We start from the raw sequence: 21,460 nt of genomic DNA, 5'->3' as shown, positions 1-21,460 counted from the left end.
AGGGAGGGTTAGCAGGGAGCCAGTGTATGTGCACCTCCCATTTTAAGAGAAGCAGCACCCCCAGGCAGAGCCCAAGGCTCCAGGGAGATGCAGCAGCAGCAAGATACAGCCCAGACACCCTGGAAAGGCCGTTCCCTGCAGCTGCACCGCAGCAAGGCTCCATCTGTCTTCCCTCACTGCCTCCACTGTGTTAAGCCTGGTCCGCTCGGAATTGTGTTCGCAAGACCCCATCATGAACCCTGCACAGACGGAAACCCACCCACCTTCCTTCCCCGCGCAGACTCCACCTGGGGGAGACTGACCCTTGGCAATACCCTCCTCAGAAAAAGGAGGGTACCTGCCAAAAGCTATTTAATGAGCTTCCCTGTCCTGGCTTCTGATCCAAAGTCCACTGGGATTTTATTCCAGGGTGGGGAGGAGAGTTATGCCACTATGGCAGAAACTGGGCACAAAGCCAGGGAGACGTGGTCCCAGGAATTCCAGAGCTTATGACAGACTAAGACCACCCCCAGCCCCCACCAGCAGCTGCTCAGGCTTTCACTGCCTTGGACAATGAAAGGGCCAGGCCTGTGCTTGGGTGATGGGGGTAATGAAAGCCAGGGCCGGGACACACTGGCCCTGACGTCTACAGAGCCCTGCCCCTGCCCCACCCTGTTGCAGAAGAGGGCAAAGGCCCTGGGCGGCCCAGGGGAACTGTGGAAGTATCTGCATATGCCCCTCCAGCCCAAGCTTTGAATCTGCTAACCCACTTAGGAAGTTCTGGGCCTAAGACTCATTGGGTCTTACAGCCTTGGTTTTGGGGTCTATAGTCTCCATGCAGAAATGCCATCCCCACAGAAGAGTGGGCCAAGAAACATTTATTGGTTATTTCAATAACTACTGAATCCCTATTATGTGCTGGAGCCTGTACTCGGAACTATGGACACAGGCAGGGAAGCAGCCTGCTCCTGGGATCTGACTTGGAGGGTGGGCACAGCTGACCCTGGTGCTGATGCTTAATCAGGAACTGTCCTGCCATGTTCTGGCCTCTATGACCCTAACAGCAGGGCAAGGGACACAGTCTCCCACCGCTTGCTAAGGGCATGCTCCTGGCTCTTCCTGGGGGCACGTGCTGCAAGTGGAGTGCAGGTGAGTAGGACAGAGCAGGCATCCATCCTCAGGTTCAAACCCAGGGAGAGTTTTGGCCTGTAGTCTGCAGAACCCAGGGCAGGTCCCTTCCCCCTTACTGGTCTCAGTCTTCCATCCCTAAAATGAGGCCAGAGATGGGTGTCCAGTAGCGCCCCAGTTTCACTCCTCCCCTTCAAGGGTCAGTCCCAGGCCCCACAAGGTCCTCTCACTAAAGGATTAGGTTCTGTCAGTGGTATTTAGAAAGAGCACAGACTTTGCAGCCTAAAAAAATCTGAGTGTGAGTCATCTCCGGCAAGTCACTTTAATGTCTCTGAGTCTCGGTTTCCACATCTGTAAAATGGGGCTATTACCATCTGCCTCAATGGGCCCTGCGGAAGACTAAATGAGATAGTGCATATGGAGGGCCTGTTGCTGTGTTGTCATTGTTGCTGCTATCATCTGTCAAAGGACAGAATTGACCTTGAGTGGGTTGGTGAAAAGAGTAATGTTAGGACTTTCCTGGTGGCGCAGTGGTTAAGAATCCACCTGCCAATGCAGGGGACATGGGTTTGAGCCCTGGTCCGGGAAGATCCACATGCTGAGGAGCAACTAAGTCCATGTGCCACAACTACTGAGCCTGCACTCTAGAGCCCACGAGCCACAACTATGGAAGCCCGCACACCTAGAGCCTGTGCTCCGCAACAAGAGAAGCCACTGCAATGAGAAGCCCGTGCACCGCAACGAAGAGTAGCCCCTGCTCACTGCAACTAGAGGAAGCCCGCGTGCGGCAATGAAGACCCAACGCAGCCATAAATAAATAAATGTATTTAAAAAAAGAAAAAAGAGTAATGTTAAATGTGAAAATATCTGTTGAGGGTCTAATAGATGAGAGCCTAACATGGTGCCCAGTTCTACTAATAGTTGATAATCACTAACATTTATTGAGCAACAGGCTACTATCATCATCCCCATCCTACAGATGGGAAAACTAAGGTTCAGAAAGGTTGCATGGCAAAGGCAATGGCAAGATAGGCAGCATGGCACCAAGGTGTATGCTCTTAAGCTGTATTCCCTGCCCTAATTCATGTTCCCCAAATGTCTCCGCCCTTCACATGTGTCTCTTCCTCAGCAACTTCAGGCAGCAAGGGCAATCCCCAATCTGCTCATGGGAACTGCATCTCCCAACGACAGCCAGGGGAAGCCCACGTGCAGCAAAAGCCAGTAGACAAAAGTCCCCCCGGAGAGCTGGTCCTGAGAACCATCGCTGGCCTGGGGCACGCATCACAGCCACCAAGCATCATCCTGACCTTGGGTGCTGCAGTGGCACAGGATGGCCAAGAGCCACGACCATCTCCTTTCCTGGCCCCAGTCCAACCAGCCACTCACAGGCCTGGGATTTCAGGCTCTTGGGAGCAATCCTCGACCCAATGTGCTTGTGCCAGCTCCAGGGTCAGGCCGTCTTGACTACTGGAGTTCCTGAGAAGTGTTCGGCACAGATGTGGAGGTCAGCCCTGTGACCTTGGCCGCTAAATGCAGTTCACCCCCGGACTCCCCCGAGTTCACCCCTTGCTTGGACTGTTGGGCCTAAGGCCGGGTCACCAAAACAGAGGGTCAGCAGATGAAAGACTGGACTGAAATGCTGGCTTTGCTGCTGTTTTCTGTAGGACCTGGGGCAAGGCCAGTCCCCTCCTTGGGCCTTAATTTCCCTGTCTCTAAAATGGGTGCTAGGGTTGGACGAGATCAGTGCCACCCAGCATGTGGTCTGCAGGATGCACTGGTCCATGAACTGCTTGTTACTGGTTTACAACAAGATAAGCAGCAAAATCAAGAGTGTTTGGAAACTTCTGTAGCAACTTGACATTGTCATGACATCCAAGTGCAAAACAATGGACTGGTCTGATTGAATACTTATAAGGCTAGTTCGGGTGCTGTCAAACCGGCATGAGATATCATATACAGTGTGTGTTTTAACAAAAGTATAAGGCTCTTCACCGCCGGTGATTTAAGAAGCCCTGGTCAAAAATGTCCTTGTTTCCACGAGAACTCACTAACTAGGCCTCTAACATAGCACTCACACCTACAGCGGGACTCATGATCCTGTCACCCAAATGTTTCCCTCTCCACTGCTGCCAGCTCAGAGAACGGCGCCACCAATCGCCTGTTTGCCTGAACCAGACTCATGGGCGTCATCCCTATCCCAAACTCTCCCCCCATCCACCTACTCACCAGATCTCACAGATCCCACACCCTCCACATCATGCGGATCTCTCACCTCTCGATCCCTGCTCCCTGCACCCTAGTCCAAGGCACCAGCACCTCTTCCCAGGGTGAGGGCAACAGCCTCCTAACTGCTCCCTGCCTCTCGCCTTGCCATCCTCTACGCCATTCTCATCAACAAGGCTGTGAGCTTTCTATGACACACATCAAACACAGAGCTCCCAGCGCCCCAGGATAAAGTTCAGACTCCTTACACAGCCTCTCGGACCCTGAACACTCGTCCAGCTCACCTCGTGCTTCCTTTTCCCCTCCCTCATGCCCCCACGCACACTGGTCTGCCTTAAGGTCCTCACCTAGAGTGATCCTTCCTACATCCCAGCTCCTGCCCCTTGCCTCACGTCCCTGACCAGATCCTCCCAGTAGGTGCCCTCACCGGGCCTTCTGTCACAAATGTCATCTTTTCATTATATATTGTTCGTACTTGGTTGGGGTGTGTCTTTCCTCCAGTTGTCCTCTACCACACTAGACTAGTAATTAGCCCTATGGAGATGAGAACTATGTTGGTTGATGAACCACAAAGTAGAGGACATTTGCCTGGCCAGCTTCTATCTGTGCTTCTTTGCCATCTGAGGAACCACCCGTCCTTCCCCCACTCTCAAACCAGGTGATTCACGTGGAACTGACCCATCTCCCACTCCAGGGATGGCCATGTGACCCAGGCCACAGCCAATCACTTTATCCCATCCTATTGTCTTCAGTGACTGGGATAGGCACATGATCCAGCTTGAACCAATAAGACTCAGACCCAGGATTATTGCTGAAATGATTGAGGGAGTCAGACTGTAAGGCCTTCATCCTGGTATTTCTGGCAACTATCTTCCATCACTAAGGGAGTGAGCCAACACATAAGCAGGTAGAGCCAGGAGATAGAGCGGGTGAAGCCAGTTCTTGGTGACATTGCTCAAGGTCTTGAATCCAGCTATGCCTGAAGGCTACCCTCCTAAATCCAATAAATTCCATTTCTTGGCTGAAGCTAATTTGAGTTGGATTCTTGTCACTTGCAACTGGAAGATTCTTGCCTAATGTGTCCTGAATCACCAGTGTTTAGCACAGTGTCTGACATACAGTAGGTACTCTGGAATTATTTTTTCATTCATGCAGTCATTCAACAAATATTCAGCAGTGAGAAGGTGACCGGGTCTGCTTTATAGGAAGAATCATCTTGGCTGCTGTTTAGAGGGTGACTAACGGAACAGGAGTAGGAACCAGGAGATCCACCAGGAGACCATGCAGTAGTACCAGGGACAGAGATGAGGCCTGAAGAGCACGGCTGAACAGAGGGAAAAGGGGGGAGGGGAAAATTCCCAATTCCGAATTCACTGGAGAACCTCTGATGATCTCTGCTCCTCTCTCGTCCTCAGTTTCTCAATCTCTTTCAGCTCCTTCATTCTAGCACCCCTATGTTTTCTCCTACTGCTTATAGAGTCCCTAGCTGTCAACACTCAAATTTGCACTGAAGGGTATCGAGGTCAGGGTCAGGGTCAAGTCTGGAGGTTGGTTCTGACAGGCAGGGAGTATAGCTCAGTAGCTAAGAACACAGGTTCTGAAGCCAGATGCCTGGGTTTGGATCATGGACTATACCTCCTAGCTGTGAGACCTTGCACAGTCTATTTAACCTCTCTGTTCCTTTGTTTCTTCACCTATAAAATGGGAATAATAACAACAGTGTTAAGCAGATTGCATATTACAGCAGAAGGAAAGTACATTTGATAAATATTAGGTGGTATTATTATTATTATTTGTAGTAGGAAATCCAAAAAGAGGAAATTTTAAAACATAGAAAATAAATTATTCCAAAAATCAGTAAAAAATTTCCTTGAACTAAGGGAAGACTTGGGTCTTCAGACCAAAAAGGCTTACCTAGTTAGTACCAGGAAAAATTACCAAAAGAGAGCAAACAACTAGAAATAATCTGGGGAAATTTCTAAATTCCAAAGACTAGAAAGAGAAATCCTGCTTGCTTCCATAAAGAAACTTTAGCAAATCAAGTGAGTACTGCACTTCTTACAACACCAAATGCTGGGACAATAGAGCCTTTCTCTCAGGTTTCTGGGGGAGAAGGACTATTAACCTAGAATTCACTACTCAGGCAAAAGATGACTCAAACATGAGGGCAAATATTTTCAGACTTACAAAGACTAAGAAAGTATGCCACCCACAGATCCTTTCTGAAAAATTTACTCAAGAAAGCTCTCCAAACCAAAATGAATCAAAATCTAGAAGTCAAGAAAAAGATGCTGTGGGATACAAGACACTGGCAAGCAATGAAGCCAGAAACATTTGTACACTTAACTACAGATGACATAATTGATAAGTTAAATGCAATTTTAAGTAAATGATTCTCAAAATGCAATAGAACTAATGTTTAAGAATAATAACAATCAGAAATAAAATTTCAGATGATTTCAGCAATACCTAGGAGTCATGGAGAAGAGCAAAGAGAAGTATGGGCCAGCTTATTATGGGTTGTAGGACATGAGGACATGCTATTATAGATCTGGTGTCATTCTTTTTTTTTTTAACATCTTTATTGGAGTATAATTGCTTTACAATGGTGTGTTATTTCTGCTTTATAACAAAGTAAATCAGCTATACATAAACATATATCCCCATATCTCCTCCTTCTTGCGTCTCCCTCCCACCCTCCCTATTCCACCCCTCCAGGCGGTCACAAAGCACCGAGCTGATCTCCCTGTGCTATGCAGCTGCTTCCCACTAGCTATCTATTTTACATCTGGTAGTGTATGTATGTCCATGCCACTCTCTCACTTCGACCCAGCTTACCCTTCCCCCTCCCCGTGTCCTCAAGTCCATTCTCTAAGTCTGTGTCTTTATTCCTGTCTTGCCCCCTAGGTTCTTCAGAACCATTTTATTTTATTTTATTTTATTTAGATTCCATATATATGTGTTAGCATATGGTATTTGTTTTTCTCTTTCTGACTTACTTCACTCTGTATGACTGACTCTAGGTCCATCCACCTCACTACAAATAACTCGGTTTCGTTTCCTTTTATGGCTGAGTAATATCCCATTGTATATATGTGCCACATCTTCTTTATCCATTCATCTGTTGATGGACACTTAGGTTGCTTCCATGTCCTGGCTATTGTAAATAGAGCTGCAATGACCATTTTGGTACATGACTCTTTTTTTTTTTTTTTTTTTTTTGCGGTATGCGGGCCTCTCACTGCTGTGGCCTCTCCAGTTGCGGAGCACAGGCTCCGGACGCGCAGGCCCAGCGGCCATGGCTCACAGGCCCAGCCGCTCCGCGGCATGTGGGATCTTCCCGGACCGGGGCACAAACCCCGTGTCCCCTGCATCGGCAGGCGGACTCTCAACCACCGCGCCACCAGGGAAGCCCCATGACTCTTTTTGAATTATGGTTTTCTCAGGGTATATGCTCAGTAGTGGGATTGCTGGGTCGTATGGTAGTTCTATTTGTAGTTTTTTAAGGAACCTCCATACTGTTCTCCATAGTGGCTGTATCAATTTACATTCCCACCAACAGTGCAAGAGGGTTCCCTCTTCTCCACATCCTCTCCAGCATTTATTGTTTGTAGGTTTTGGGGGTGTCATTCTTGATATTGAAATACGTTGGTTAAAGAGATATGGGTAAAATCACCAGCAGCCTAGGATTAGCGTGTGTAACTTCAGAGGAAATTTTACAGAAGAATAATGAGAAGTTAGCCTTGGGATATTTAATACTACTAAAACATATTACGAAGCTACAGTGATTACGTCTCAGTATGATGTAGAAATAGACGAATAAATGAGGGAAACAAGCGATTTCAAAAATCAACCCACCAATGTGTGGAAATGTGGTCTGTGATAAATGAGTGAAGGAAGGATAACTCAAAAAAATAGGTTTGGGGCTTCCCTGGTGGCGCAGTGGTTGAGAATCTGCCTGCCAATGCAGGCGACACGGGTTCGAGCCCTGGTCTGGGAAGATCCCACACGCCGCAGAGCAACTAGGCCCGTGAGCCACAACCACTGAGCCTGCGCATCTGGAGGTTATGCTCTGCAACGAGAAGCCGTGACAGTGAGAGGCCCGCGCACTGCGATGAAGAGTGGCCCCCACTCGCTGCAACTAGAGAAAGCCCTCGCACAGAAACGAAAACGAAAGGAAGGAAGGAAGGAAGGAACGAACGAAGGAAGGAACGAAGGAAGGAACGAAGGAAGGAAAGAAGGAAGGAAGGAAGGAAGAAAGAAAGAAAGAAAGAAAGAAAGAAAGAAAGAAAGAAGCTTTCATTTAAAAAAAAAATAGGTTTGGAAAAATTGGTCAACCACTTGGGGAAAAAATTAGTGAAAGTTCCATCTGACACCAGGCACTAGATTAAGTGCAGATGAATTAAAAATATGAATGTAGGGCTTCCCTGGTGGCGCAGTGGTTGAGAGTCCGCCTGCCGATGCAGGGGACGCGGGTTTGTGCCCCGGTCTGGGAAGATCCCACATGCCGCGGAGCAGCTGGGCCCATGAGCCATGGCCGCTGAGCCTGCGCGTCCGGAGCCTGTGCTCCACAACGGGAGAGGCCACAACAGTGAGAGGCCCGCATACTGCAAAAAAATAAAATAAAATAAATATGAATGTAAAACATAAAAGGTTAAAAGTACTGGAAAAGTATACAGAAGAATATTCGTTATAATTTTGGAGAGGAAAAGGCCTCAGAAAGTATAGCCCCCTACCCTCAAAAAACAGACTTGACTACAAAAATATTTGATTATTAAAAAATGTTAACTTCTGAATGATAAAAGATACTATAAATAAAGTTAAAAGATAAATAATAAACTGGAAAAAATATTTGTAACCTACATAATAAGCAAACGGTAAATGCCCCAGTAGAAAACTGGGCAAATGATATGAACTGATGAGCCGAAGAAGAAATATAAATGGCTAATAAATGTAAGAAGAAGCCCAACCTCACTAATAATCAAATAATTATATACAGCCACTATGGAGAACAGTATAGACGTTCCTCAAAACACGAAAAATACAACTACCATATGACCCAGCAATCCCACTCCTGGTCATATACCCAGAGAAAAACATAATTCAAAAAGATACATACGGGCTTCCCTGGTGGCGCAGTGGTTGAGAGTCCGCCTGCCAATGCAGGGGACACAGGTTCGTGCCCCGGTCTGGGAGGATCCCACGTGCTGCGGAGCGGCTGGTCCCATGAGCCATGGCCGCTGGGCCTGCGCGTCCAGGGCCTGTGCTCCACAACGGGAGAGGCCACAACAGTGAGAGGCCCATGTACCGCCAAAAAAAAAAAAAAAAAAAAGATACATACACTTCAATGTTCATTGCAGCACTATTTACAATAGCCAGGACATGGAAGCAACCTAAATGTCCATCAACAGAGGAATGGATAAAGAAGATGTGCTACATATATACAATGGAATATTACTCAGCCATAAAAAGGAACGAAATAGTGCCATTTGCAGAGATATGGATAGATCTAGAGACTGTCATACAGGGTGAAGTAAGTCAGAAAGAGGAAGACAAATGTCATATATACTATTGCTTATATGTGGAACCTAGAAAAATGGTACAGATGAACTTATTTGCAAAGCAGAAATAGAGACACAGATGTAGAGAACTTATGGATACCAAGGGGGTTGGGGGTGGGATGAACTGGGAGACTGGGATTGACATATATACACTACTATGTATAAAATAGATAACTAATGAGAACCTACTGCATAGCTCAGGAAACTCTACTCAGTGCTCTGTAGTGACCTAAATGGTAAGGAAATCTAAAAAAGAGGAGATAGATGTATATGTATAACTGACTCACTTTGCTGTACAGCAGAAACTAACACAACATTGTAAATCAACTATACTCCAATAAAAATTAATTAAAAAAATTTTTTTAATAAAAAGAAAGAGGGAGAACCTTAAGACTGATGTGAAAGGTTTATATGATATACTAAGTTTATGTGTATGGAAAAAATACTTGGAGGAACACACCAAACTTACAGCAGTGGCTATCAATGGGCAAAGGGCTTGGAGAATGGGAGATTTTCTTTATTTTATTCAGCTCAGCAATGTTTAGGATATATTTGTACAAGTTTTGTACAAGTATATCAAGGAATATATGTAATGCAAATAAATAAATATTCCCATTTGTAATATAAATAAAAATTTTCAATTTCCTCAAATAAGTTTAACAACAAATGTGCAAGACCAGTATGGAAATTTTTTTTTCAAAACTTTACTTCGGAAATCTTAAAAGAAGATTTGCATAAATGAAGAGACATAATTCTATTGCTGGATGGGAAGACAGTGTTGTATAGACTTCAAAACTCCCCTTTTTGATGTATATTTTTAAATGTAATTACAATGCAAATCTCAATGAGATCTGGTGGGGAGAGGCAGGGAGGAGGTGGGGACTTAATAAAATTATATTGAATTGCATTTAAAAGAACAAATATTCATTAATCATTAGAGAAATGCAAATCAAAACTACAATGAGATATCATCTCACACCAGTCAGAATGGCCATCATCAAAAAATCTACAAACAATAAATGCTGGAGAGGGTGTGGAGAAAAGGGAACACTCTTGCAATGCTGGTGGGAATGTAAATTGATACAGCCACTACGGAGAACAGTATGGAGGTTCCTTAAAAAACTACAAATAGAACTACCATATGACCCAGCAATCCCACTACTGGGCATGTACCCTGAGAAAACCATAATTCAAAAAGAGTCATGTACCAAAATGTTCACTGCAGCTCTATTTACAATAGCCTGGAGATGGAAACAACCTAAGTGTCCATCATCGGATGAATGGATAAAGATGTGGCACATGTATACAATGGAATATTACTCAGCCATAAAAGGAAACGAAATTGAGCTATTTGTAATGAGGTAGATAGACCTAGAGTCTGTCATACAGAGTGAAGTAAGTCAGAAAGAGAAAGACAAATACCGTACGCTAACACATATATATGGAATTTTAAAAAAAATGTCATGAAGAACCTAAGGGTAAGACAGGAATAAGGACACAGACCTACTAGAGAATGGACTTGAGGATATGGGGAGGGGGAAGGGTAAGCTGTGACAAAGCGAGAGAGAGGCATGGACATATATACACTACCAAACGTAAAATAGATAGCTAGTGGGAAGCAGCTGCATAGCACAGGGAGATGAGCTCGGTGCTTTGTGACCACCTAGAAGGGTGGGATAGGGACGGTGGGAGGGAGGGAGATGCAAGAAGGAAGAGATATGGGGACATACGTAGACGTATAACTGATTCACTTTGTTATAAAGCAGAAACTAACACACCAACGTAAAGCAATTATACTCCAATAAAGATGTTAAAAAAAATAAAAGAACAAATATGTGAGAAAAGGATTCTTTTTTAAAAGGAGTAATGAGAGGATACTTATCCTAACATAATGTGAAAGCACTGGAGCAAATAACTGTTTGGAAAGAATGAAAAGCATTTTTGCTCACACCATATACCAAAGTAAATTCCAGAGAGACTAAATGTTAAAAGTTGAAAAATAAAACCATAAAGTTCAAGGTGTGGGGGGAAGTGAATATTGTATAACCCTGGGGTGGATACCACAACACTAAAGGCAAAATAGTATTTTTTTAAATTTATAAATATGATATTAGTCATCAGAAAAACACAATTCAAAACCACCATGAGATGCTATTTCACAACCACTAGGATGGCTATGATTTTAAAAAAACAGGAAAATAACAAGTGTTAGAGAGAATGTGGAGAAATCGGAATACTTGTACGCTGATGGTGGGAAGGTAAAATCATGAAGCTACTTTGGAAAAGATTCTAGCAGCTCCTCAGCAAGTTAAAAAGAGTTACCGTTTGATCCAGGAATTCTACTCCTATGTATATACTCAAAAGAAATGAAAACATACGTCCACACAAAAACTTGTACACAAACATTTACGGCAGCATTATTCATAATAGTCCAAAGGTGGAAACAACCCAAAGATTCATCAACAGATGACTGAATAAATAAAATGTGGTATAGCCATACAATGGAATATTATTCCACCATAAGAGGAATAAGGTCCTGATACATGCTGCAACATGGATAAACCTTGAAAACCTCATGCTAAATGAAGGAAGCCAGTCACAAAAGACTTAATATTACATGATTCCATTTATAGGAAATGTCTAGAACAAATCTATAGAGACAGAAAGTGGATTAGTGGTTGTGTAGGTCTGGAGGAGATGGGGGAAGGGGTGGGTGATAGCTAAAGGGTATGGTGTCTTTTGGAAATAATGAAAATGTTCTAAAATTGACTGTGGTGATGGTTGCACGAGTCCGTAAATATACTAAAAAACCATTGAGTTGTACACTTTAAATGGATAAATTGTATGATTTGTGAATAATACTTCAATAAAGCTGCCACCAAAGCAATTTACAGATATGACTACCCATAAATCAGAAACATCTATAGTTTAAAAAAATAAAAGGTTAATATACAAATATCCTTATTTTATAAAGAGCTCTTGTGAATTAATAAACTATAAACAGCCCAACAGAAAAATGGGCAAAAGATCTGAACAAGCTACTCACAAAAGAGGTAATGTAAATAACTGAAAGGCATGTAAACATCCAACATCTCTAGTACTCAAAGAAATGAACCTCCTAAAAAATGTAACAATGCACAGTGTTGGCGAGTGTGTGGGGAAATGGTCTCTTACCCAGACTGTATCAATTTGCTTGGGACTGAGGGGTTTCCCAGGAAGCAAGATTTTTCATGTTAAAAAGGGAGAGTCTGGGGCAAAGCAGGATGAATTGGTCAATCTTAACTGGGATTATAAATTGGTACAATCATTCTGGAGAGTAATTTGGCAATAGGTATCAAGAGCCTTTCTTACAAATATATACCCTTTCATCTGGAAATTCTAGTAGCAGGAATTTATTCTAACAAAACGTTCATTTATCAACAAGTATTTGTGGTGGGTCAAAGATGTACACTGGATGCTGGGGATATAGCTATAAAGATTTTTATCTCAGGTTTTTGTAACAATGAAATATTGGCAACAACCTAAATGTTGACCTACTGAAGATTTTTAAAAATAAAACCTGTTTCATCTACACAATGAAATACTCTATAGGCACTAAAAATGATGTTGTAGAAGCACATTTATTGACATGGAAACGTGGATACACTACATTGTTAAATGGAAAAAAGCAACTCAGAAAACTGTGTGCATGGGCAACCCCAATTTGCAATTTGTTTATACACACAAACGTATATGTGTGTATAAACAAATGCCTGACAGGATACACCCCAAAATGTTAACAGTGGTTATCTCTGGGTGTTGGGATGAAGGGTGAACATTTCCTTCTCCTGTTTCAACTGTACTAAATGTTTTCTTCATAATAAACATGAATTACTTTTGTAACAATATAACAAAAGTCAACTGCATTCATAAAACAAAAAACCCCACACCTGCCATGCCCTCATGGGTGGAGGGCCAAGGAAGGGGGCTGCAGAGTCAAGCACATGTTCACGCTTGATCTAGCAATAGCAGCTGCCACTAAGCACAGTCGTCCCTTGGTATCCTGTGTGGTGGGAGGTGGGTGGTTCCAGGACCTCCAGCAGATACCAAAATCCAGGGATGCTCAAGTCACTTATATGAACTGGCATAGTGTTTGCATAGAACCTACACACATCCCTCCCATATACTTTCAATCATCTCTAGATTACCTATAATACTAATACAATGTAAATGCCATGTAAATAGTTGTACGACGGAAATACTATGTAAATAGTCACCAGCTCAGCAAATTCAAGTTTTGCTTTTTGGAACTTTCTGGAATGTTTTCGGGTTTTTTTTCCTATCTGCGGTTGGTTAAATCTGTGGAAGCGGAACCCGCAGATACGGAGGGCTGTCTGTACCTACTACGTACCAGGCACTTTGCACAGACCATTCCCCTTACTCCTGAGGAGAACCCTGTGAGAGAGATGTCCTTGTCTCATTTGACAGAGGCTAGGTAACGTGCCAGTAATCCCACAGCTAGTGAGAAGCAGAGCTGGGATTTGACCCCTGGCCTGCCTACCTCTGAATCAGGCCCCTGCCTCTACCTTAGCTGCCCCTGCTTGTTCCTGGGGATGGGCAGAGAAAGGTCCCAAGGCACTAGGCCATCTGTCCTGCAGGCTGGTTCTATGCGGGCCCTGGTCCTCCCTCCCTGCACACAGTCTAGGGGGCGACAGAAGGACAAATCAGCAAGGGTGGGGACAACGGCAAGGGGAAGGCGTGGCGCTGGCAGGCCAGTTGGCTGAGGTCAGGGCTCAGGGCAGACTAGCCAGGGACTCCTCGCCTGCTGGGCGACATTCAGGAAGCCTAACCACATCCGGCCCCAGGAGTTCCCAGGCCCTGTGCGCTCCCAGTGGCAGGGAGAGAAAACCTCGCCCGGCCTGCTGCCGCCTTGCTAAAAGCAGGAGGAAAACAGCCTGCCATCTGGGACCTTCCCCCTGGGCTGGGGACGGCTGGCCAGTCCTTTCCCTACTGCGGGCCTCCAGGGTCTCCTCTTCTGTGTGAGGAGGGGCCGTGACGGCTGGTGGCTCCAGGACCCTCCCAGATCTAAATTCTCTGAATCCACGGCGCTTCCTCACAGAGGGCCCGGCAGGAAGAGGAAGGGGGTGAGGCGTCCCACCCAGCTCCCGAAGGAGCCCCTTCCTCTTCCCCTCAGCTCCAATCCCACTACTATTTTTAGAACTGGGAGCGTCTCCGCCAGCCCTGCCCTGCTCAGAGCTCCAGGTAAAACACAGCAGCCCCATTCATTCTGCTCCAGCAAGAACGCGTGGGGAATTTATAGACAAGCCAGCCGACTAGACAACCTCTCCCCACACCATTAGCAGGGCTATTTCTCACTATTTCCATTAGACAGCCCAAAGTGATGACTTACTTTTCCTAATGACAACACAGCCGAGTGAGATGACAAGCGTCTCTAGGACAGTCTGTGCCCCGCCCCGTCCCCAAGCTGGCAGACTCTTCAAAGGCCGCTGAAGGGGAGCGCTGAGCGGTGGGTTCTAGTTCCAGCTCTGGCACCAACTATGTGCCCCTGGCCAAGTTCTTGCCCCTCTCTTGGTCTTGGTTTCTACAAATCAGCTTGTTAATCGATTGATCCTGGTGAGGGAGGGAGGAGGCTTTTCAGTTCCACACTCAAAGATTCTGTGGTTCTATCAAAATTCTAGTCACTCGTGAAACAAATATTATATCCTCTGCTTTGTGGTGTGTGTTGAGCTGTATTCCCAAATCATCTGAGAGTTGATGATGGGTCTCAGAATGCATTTTCCCATTGAAAATTGTGTTATAAATGGTGGTCAGCTTCCTAGGCTAGCCTACTGAACACTTAATTTTCTCCCACGAGGAGAAACAGCAGAAACCTATATTGTGATAGAATTTAACCAAAATGGAAAACGACTAACGTTTAAAAGACACTGTTTTAGAAAATTTACCCTGAGTAGTGTTTGAGCAAAAGAAGATATACATTAAAGGCAATGAAAAAGTCTGTGGCAACTTCTGGGGAAGAGTCTGAAGGAGACTTCTGACCACACTGGAAACTAAAGGCACTGCACACAGATTCTCACTACTTCCACTGAAAGTTAGCTTTATGCCATAGACCAGGAGTCCGATTAAAGAACCTATGTGTATACCTGTATATGTGAAGTTAAAACAAGAGTCCAGTGAGCAGGAAAAAAGAAGGGCCAGGGGAAGATTCTAGGTTTGAAAGCTCCTTGCCACTTTCCCTGGGGGGGGAGCCTGAAGGAGGCACATTTGGGTGGGAGGGAGCAGGGCTGTGCTTACAGTCTGAGTGCCTGTGATGAGGACCCCTTCCTGTATAAGGTTCATACTTATACTTATTTGTCTCAAGTACATGATGAATATTAACCACGTACAACATTTGCATATATTCACACACATACACTCTTGTTTCAATGTGAAGACCAAAATGTCTGATTTCTTTTTTCTTTTAACCTGTTATTAGAGTCCTGAGGCTTTGAGGATGACTCCTGGAGATCACCTAAATTCAACTCCCTCATTTTTCTTGGTAAAGAAACAAATGATCAGAGAAGTGAAGTAATTTGCCCAAAGTCACTCAGTGAATTACAAGCAAAATCAGTATTTGAACCAAGATCTTCAGAATCCTACTCTCGTTTTCTCTGAAGGCAAGGAGCTCAGTGAGAAGGGAGCTCCACAAACCCAGGGAAGAGAACCATAGGAGCAGTTCTGGGTCTCAGAAGGGTCTCCTTCCCTCTGAGGATGCCCAGAAGTCAGTGTGGATGTGGTAGCATCTATAACCCTGAAGTGAGTCTGGCCAGATTAGATTGCTTAAGATCAAGTGGGGATCCAGGCTCCGGTCTTACAAAGCCGAGGTGCAATGGAAAAAGCTCTGAGCCAAGAAAGGCAGGAGACCCGAGTTCTAGTCCTGGCTCTGCCACTACCTTGTCCCATGAACCTGGCCAGGTCACTTCCCCTTTTTGAGCCTCAGTTTCCTCGTCTAGATTCCAAAACGTGAGAGGCTTGAACTGCATGGCCCAATCCAATTCTACAACATCTCCTGAGCACCTACCAAGGACCAGGCAGTAATAGAATCAGCAAGAAATAAACTTTGACCTCCACTGGCTCCCAAGGAGCTCACGGTCTTGCAGGTGAGACATACCTGCCTAACTCACTGTGCTAAAGATGAACAAAATACTGTGGAATACAGAGGGGGAAGCGGTGACTTCGGATGCACGTCTGAGAAAGGTGTCTCAGGGGAGGCTTGAAGGCTGAGGGCTGTATGTGTCAGGAACAGCAGAGGAGGGCAGGCGGCATCAGGCAGAAGAAATAGCCTAAACACGAACACGCGTGGGGAATTCAGAGAAGGAAAATAATCCACTACGGCCGAGCTGTGGGCACAAAGCAGGAGGGCAGAGGGCGAGCCTTAAGAAGCAGGCTGGGACCATGGCCTCCCACGATGGTCTTGGAGCGGGAAGTGCGACTGCTCAGCTTCCCCACCCCTCCCAGCTTGGATGGTCCGTGACTGCTGAAAAGTAGGAGAGCAGAGCAATCCGAAGCCAGTGCTCTGGAGCTGGGCACCCAGGTTCCAATGCAAGCCACCCACTGGCTGTGTGACCTTGGGCAAGTTTCTTCTCAAAGACTCAGCGTCCTTACCTATATCAATTGGGTATAATGAGAGTAAATGTGTAAGGACCACAAAGAACCTCACGAAGCTGCAGTGAGGATTAAAGAGACAATGTAGGTGAAGAGCCTGGCATTGCTCCAGGTTCACGCCTAAGCGCTCACTTATAAATTACCTACTGTTATTATTCTACTCTTAAACCAAGGATCTGGGAACAGTTTGGAGGACAGTGGCCCTATGCAGAGAAAGGCTTGAAGAAAGATGAGGTCAAGACAACATAGAGGGTAAGGTTGTGCTATCTTCCTTAAGAACAAAAAAAGATAGCAAGATGACTGAGGCCAAGAGGAAGGTGGGAAGAAGGCAGTCTCTCCGCAGCCAGACGGGCAGCGAGGAGGGGAGGGCGGAGAGCTGGAGAGACTGGAAAACAGGTGTTTGGCGGGGGTGGGTGGGTTGGGGGGGTGGCGGCGGGTAGAGAATATCTGAAATCTAGTCCATTTGACACCCAGTTACTTAGGGTTGAGATTCCAAGTCAGTCAACTGGCAAAATCTGGGCGCAAAGCCTGGAGTAGGCTCTCTCCTCACCCTCAACAGGGCAGAGGTCAAAGGCCTCCTTCCTGTACTCATGCTCAGTGCATCTGGGCCTGAACCTGAGCCATCCCTTTCTGCCTTCGGCCGCTGTTCATTGCGGCCAGGTACCCCAAGACTGTGCTGCTGGTCCTCTTGAATGCCAGACTCAAAAGGGGGATGGGGTAACCCCACCATCCCAGTGCTGCTGAGAGCCTGTCTTCAGGACTTCCACCTTGTCTTTCACATCAGACCTCTTAAATCTTGTGTGAAGCTATTCATCTTGTCAGCCTGGGCCACCCCTGGGCCATATGAACTCAAAGTTTATTCTCCACTGTGTAGAGAATAAGGCATCTCATCTTTATTAGTCCTAAAGCATCCCCTCTAGAGCTTAAAGGGCCACGATTTCTGCATGCAGGATATCTTCCTCCTGGCTCTTCCTGAAGGAGATGATTGATTTCTCTTACTTCCACTCCTAAGAGGCAAACCTTTCATTTGGAAAGAGCAATGGATTAGGTTGCAAGGCCTTGGCTTGAGGACTAGCTCGGTCTCTTACCAGTTATGTGACCTTGGATAAGTCACTTAACTTCTCTGAGTCTTAGTTCCTTCCATCCATAGAACAAGGCTGCTGGGAGGCCTAAGGGAGATAATGCCTGGGGATCCCAGTTGCCATCTCTGAAGCCCATGCTCTCGCTGTGGGCAGCCCTCCCACATCGTGAAATTGCCCACACCTTCAATCTGCAGAACGCTCTTGGTGCCGTGTATGAGAAATTCAGGCTTTGGTGGCAGAATTTATGAAAAAAGAATTTAAACTAAAGAAGAAGAAAAAAAAAAGGCATACATAAATAAATGTCATCATTATTTCCGACAGGTTCCAACTCCCAAAGGGCCAAAGGACCCAGGCGGCAGAGACCAGAGCATGACTGCTTCCAGGAGAGACTGGGAGTTTCAACAGACCCAGAGCCTGAGACAATAAGAAAACAAAAAAATGGGATCAAAGGATGTGTGGGGAACTTAAAGAATCACTTTGTATTCAAATCGCACAGATGGCCTTTTCAACAATAAATGGTTGTGCTCCCATGCTCCCAGCTCGCCCCGAGACACACAGCAAGACAATTGGCCCATCAGGAAAGAGACCATTGTGTGAGCTTCTTAGCGTGATTTATGTGGAGGGAGGGGCTCGGCCATGTTTCCCGTGATTATGACTCTCAAATGCGATTTCGATGCGTTCATCATCCTGGACGTCTGGGATGGACTGGGCCTCTGAGGAGCAGTGGCCACCCGGTCATATTTCATCTTCTCGAGCCCGTGGAGCCAAATTAATTGTCTCATCGATTTGAGAGGCAGAGCAGCAATGGCGCTGTGGCTCACAACAGTCACTGGGAAGATGGGTCCAGGGCCCTCCAGGAGCTGATGTCTGCTTTCCCAGCAGCCAGCCAGGTCTAGGACCCTGACGGGAGCTTCCGCTCCACTCAGCAGCTTGTTGGGACAAGCCAGAGGAAAGTGCCGTCCCCAGGGCTAAGTGCCGTGTTCCGAGTCTCCGTTTCCCTGCTGCCAGAGCTCCCCCGTCCTCTGCACCTGTCTGGTGGACAGAGGTAGGTCCCCAGGTCCGGGAGAGAAAAGCTCGCTGTCTTCCCAGACAGGCAATTCTCCTGCGCCTCACACTCCCCTTAATGTCATTTTGTAAAAGGGAATCAAATGAAGTCATGGTGCAGCTTGTGTCTGTGCAGACTCAGCTGCTCAGCCGCTCAGAATTAACCCTGCAGGCGGAGTCTCGGCTGATAGACACTGCGGATCACTTGTCCCACTTCAGGCCCAGGCTATTCCCCTGCTGGGCAGGGCACTGGGCTGATCCCGTTAGTTACTGATGCGACGTGTCTGATCTTTCCTAGGCTGGGAGGAGGGGTGATCCGTGGGAGGTAAGGGCCAAATTCTCTTCTGGGCCACCCTTCTTAGGGGTCAAGTAGCCAAAGCAGCTGAGCAAACTCACCAGGGCACAAGACCCCTCTCTAAAGACACGGAGAAGCTCTTAAAAGACACAACACGGAGTGTCCAAGCTCCAAGGGGACTTCTCTAAACTGAAGTCCAGCCTCTCTGACCCCCTTTCTATGCAAATGACCCTGATCCTACACATACCCTTTGTGTGTGAGCTATGCCTGCGCAGTTAGAGAAGGGTGTGAAAGCTGCCCAACGCTGGGCTGCACCGGAAGATGCAGCAGGCAGCGAGCAGGCTGAGCTCTAATTGCTGCCCCCACGTAGGCCTTTGTCAGCCTCATGGCAGGACGGCCTCCTCTAAGTGTGCTGAGCCTCACTTAGCCCCAGTCCCTGACCCTCAGGAGCTCTGCAGAAAGCAAACCCAGTCAGTTTCCAGAGGGCTGTGTTCACAGGATGGAGGGACAGCACAGGCCACCCCTGCTGAGGCCGGGGGGCTGTGAACTTGACAACCTTGGCCAGCTGAAGCACCCATAACTCCCAACTCCCAGGGACATTCTCAGAACTCAGCACTGGTCCCTACCCAGGCCTCACCAGGAAGGGGCTCAGTGAGGAAGGCCCCATCCTTACGTGCATCCACTGAAAGAGTGAGACACAGTGGAGGATGAGGGTGAGAGCAGTGGAGGGACAGGAAACTCTCTCTTCTCATCGCAGAGCCTCCCCTACCCGAGGGTCTGGGCATTCACATACTCGCCTCCCCAGACATCATCCAGGACGGGCCACCATCACCCATCACCTGGAGGACTGAAGGGACCCCCCCTAAAAAAAAACTGATCTCCTCACACCCACTTGGGTCCCTCCTTGGGTTCTCTCATCGTCTAGAAATGTCCCTGAGATTCTGTGACTCCCTTTCTCAAAAGCCTTCGATGGCTTCCCACTGTGTCTCAAATGCAATCAATACATTAACCACCAAAGCCCTGTACGATCTGGCCCCCACCTGCTTGGTCTTCCCCCTCACTAAGCTCCAGCTCCAGCGGCCTGGGCTCCGTTCCTCCAGCACGTCCTGCTCCTTGCTAGCTCAGGGACTCTTCGCAGGCTGCTCCAAAGTCCTTGACTGGCTAACCCCTTTCTTGGCTTAAAGGTTATGCTCTTCCCCTCTCCCACCCCACACCCACACACAGCAATCTCTAATAATATTCTCTCTTAAAGGAATCCTTTCTTTTCCTTCATAGATGATCACAGTGTGTAACCCCGTGTGTGTGTGTGTGTGTGTGTGTGTGTGTGTGTGTGTGTGTGTGTGTGTTGGTGTTTATGTAATGCTCTCTCCCCTACTGAGACTGAAACCTTGATAAGAGCAGAGACCATGTCCCTCTCATTCTCCATAGTATCTCCAGCTCCTAGCCCAGAACCTGGCATAAAGTAGACGCCCTAAAAATATCTGATGAATGAAGGAATGAATGCATGAGTTCAGATGAAAAATGAGTGAATGGGTGGAGATATCTTCTGGCAGCAGCGGATCCTGGCATTGTTCTCCATCAGGGCTGACCTCTCCCAACTTCTCCTGCTGCCCCTGAGGCAGGCACTGGAACCACCGGTAGCCCAGATGCTATTTCACCTCCTTCTTCCTTGTAGGGAATAAGCTTCTGGGTCTTCTCCATTTGGGACTTTCTGAGCCAGTCTGCATCTGCCCACAGGGCCTCTCACACCACTGTGGTCCTTCTGACGCCAGTCCACACACCCGTGGGGCCACTCCCTTCAGATGACCCTAGGCCCACCATCTTGGTCCTCCGTTTTGGGTCCAGTTGAGGTGAGGTTACTGTGTGGTAAGGGATGCCCAAGAAAGAGTTAAGTTGCCAGAAGCAGAGTCCTGCCCTTGGGTTTGCTCAGCCAATCAGAGTCTGTCCTGATGAGGTAAAGCTTCTATCCTGGGTAGCATTGGTTGAGTTGGCCGGCCCCATCTCCTGCTGGAGAGAGCCATAAGGGTGCAGTTTCTGTGGAACCAGACAGAACTGGAATTAGCTCGCTGTCGACTCGGGCCAGGGCTGCCTGACTCCAGGACCTGCCCCTGCTGCTTTCTACGGTGCTCAGATAGACCCTGGCATCTCCAGGGCCCCATCTCTAGCCGCCCTAGTGGAGATGACGAGGTGGCACGCACCTTGGTATCACACCTGGGAGAAGTCTTACAGCCAGAGCACACCCAGGAGGCCTCAGTTTCCCTGCCTGGTCCCAGGAATACAGCAGGTGGCTACCAGGAAGTGACATGGAGCAGTCGTCACATGTGCTCAAAGCGGCAGCATTCAGCTTCAATAAACAAGGTCACTAGATAAATCTTCCTATATAGACATAACTTTAATAATAATAATAATTCACAGAGTTCTTCTTGTGTGCCACTTTGCTAAGCGCATTACATGAGTTTAATCCTCACGAGAACCCTGTTCATCCATCTACTTTACTAATGAAAATC

At 46.8% G+C, this 21,460-nt stretch overlaps 1 protein-coding gene across 6 annotated transcripts in view; it reads right to left on the bottom strand.

Moving 5' to 3' along the window:
* Positions 1-21,460, bottom strand: part of RGS3 (regulator of G protein signaling 3) — a 162,396-nt gene that overhangs the window by 38,244 nt on the left and 102,692 nt on the right. For 2 of the 6 annotated variants that reach the window (XM_004269311.3, XM_033427398.2), the window contains one exon: positions 12,493-20,987. The exons of the other annotated variants lie outside the window; for them this stretch is intronic. In XM_004269311.3, the coding sequence (XP_004269359.1) occupies positions 20,880-20,987 (108 nt within the window). In that variant the 3' untranslated portion in view covers positions 12,493-20,879. Of the gene's footprint in view, positions 1-12,492; positions 20,988-21,460 lie in introns of those variants that run through there. 6 annotated transcript variants of the gene reach the window in all.

The sequence above is a fragment of the Orcinus orca genome, chromosome 6, assembly GCF_937001465.1.
Source record: "Orcinus orca chromosome 6, mOrcOrc1.1, whole genome shotgun sequence".
NCBI lineage: Eukaryota > Metazoa > Chordata > Mammalia > Artiodactyla > Delphinidae > Orcinus > Orcinus orca.
The sequence above is the reverse complement of the archived record's forward strand: the minus strand, read 5'-3'. Positions and strand labels throughout refer to the sequence as shown.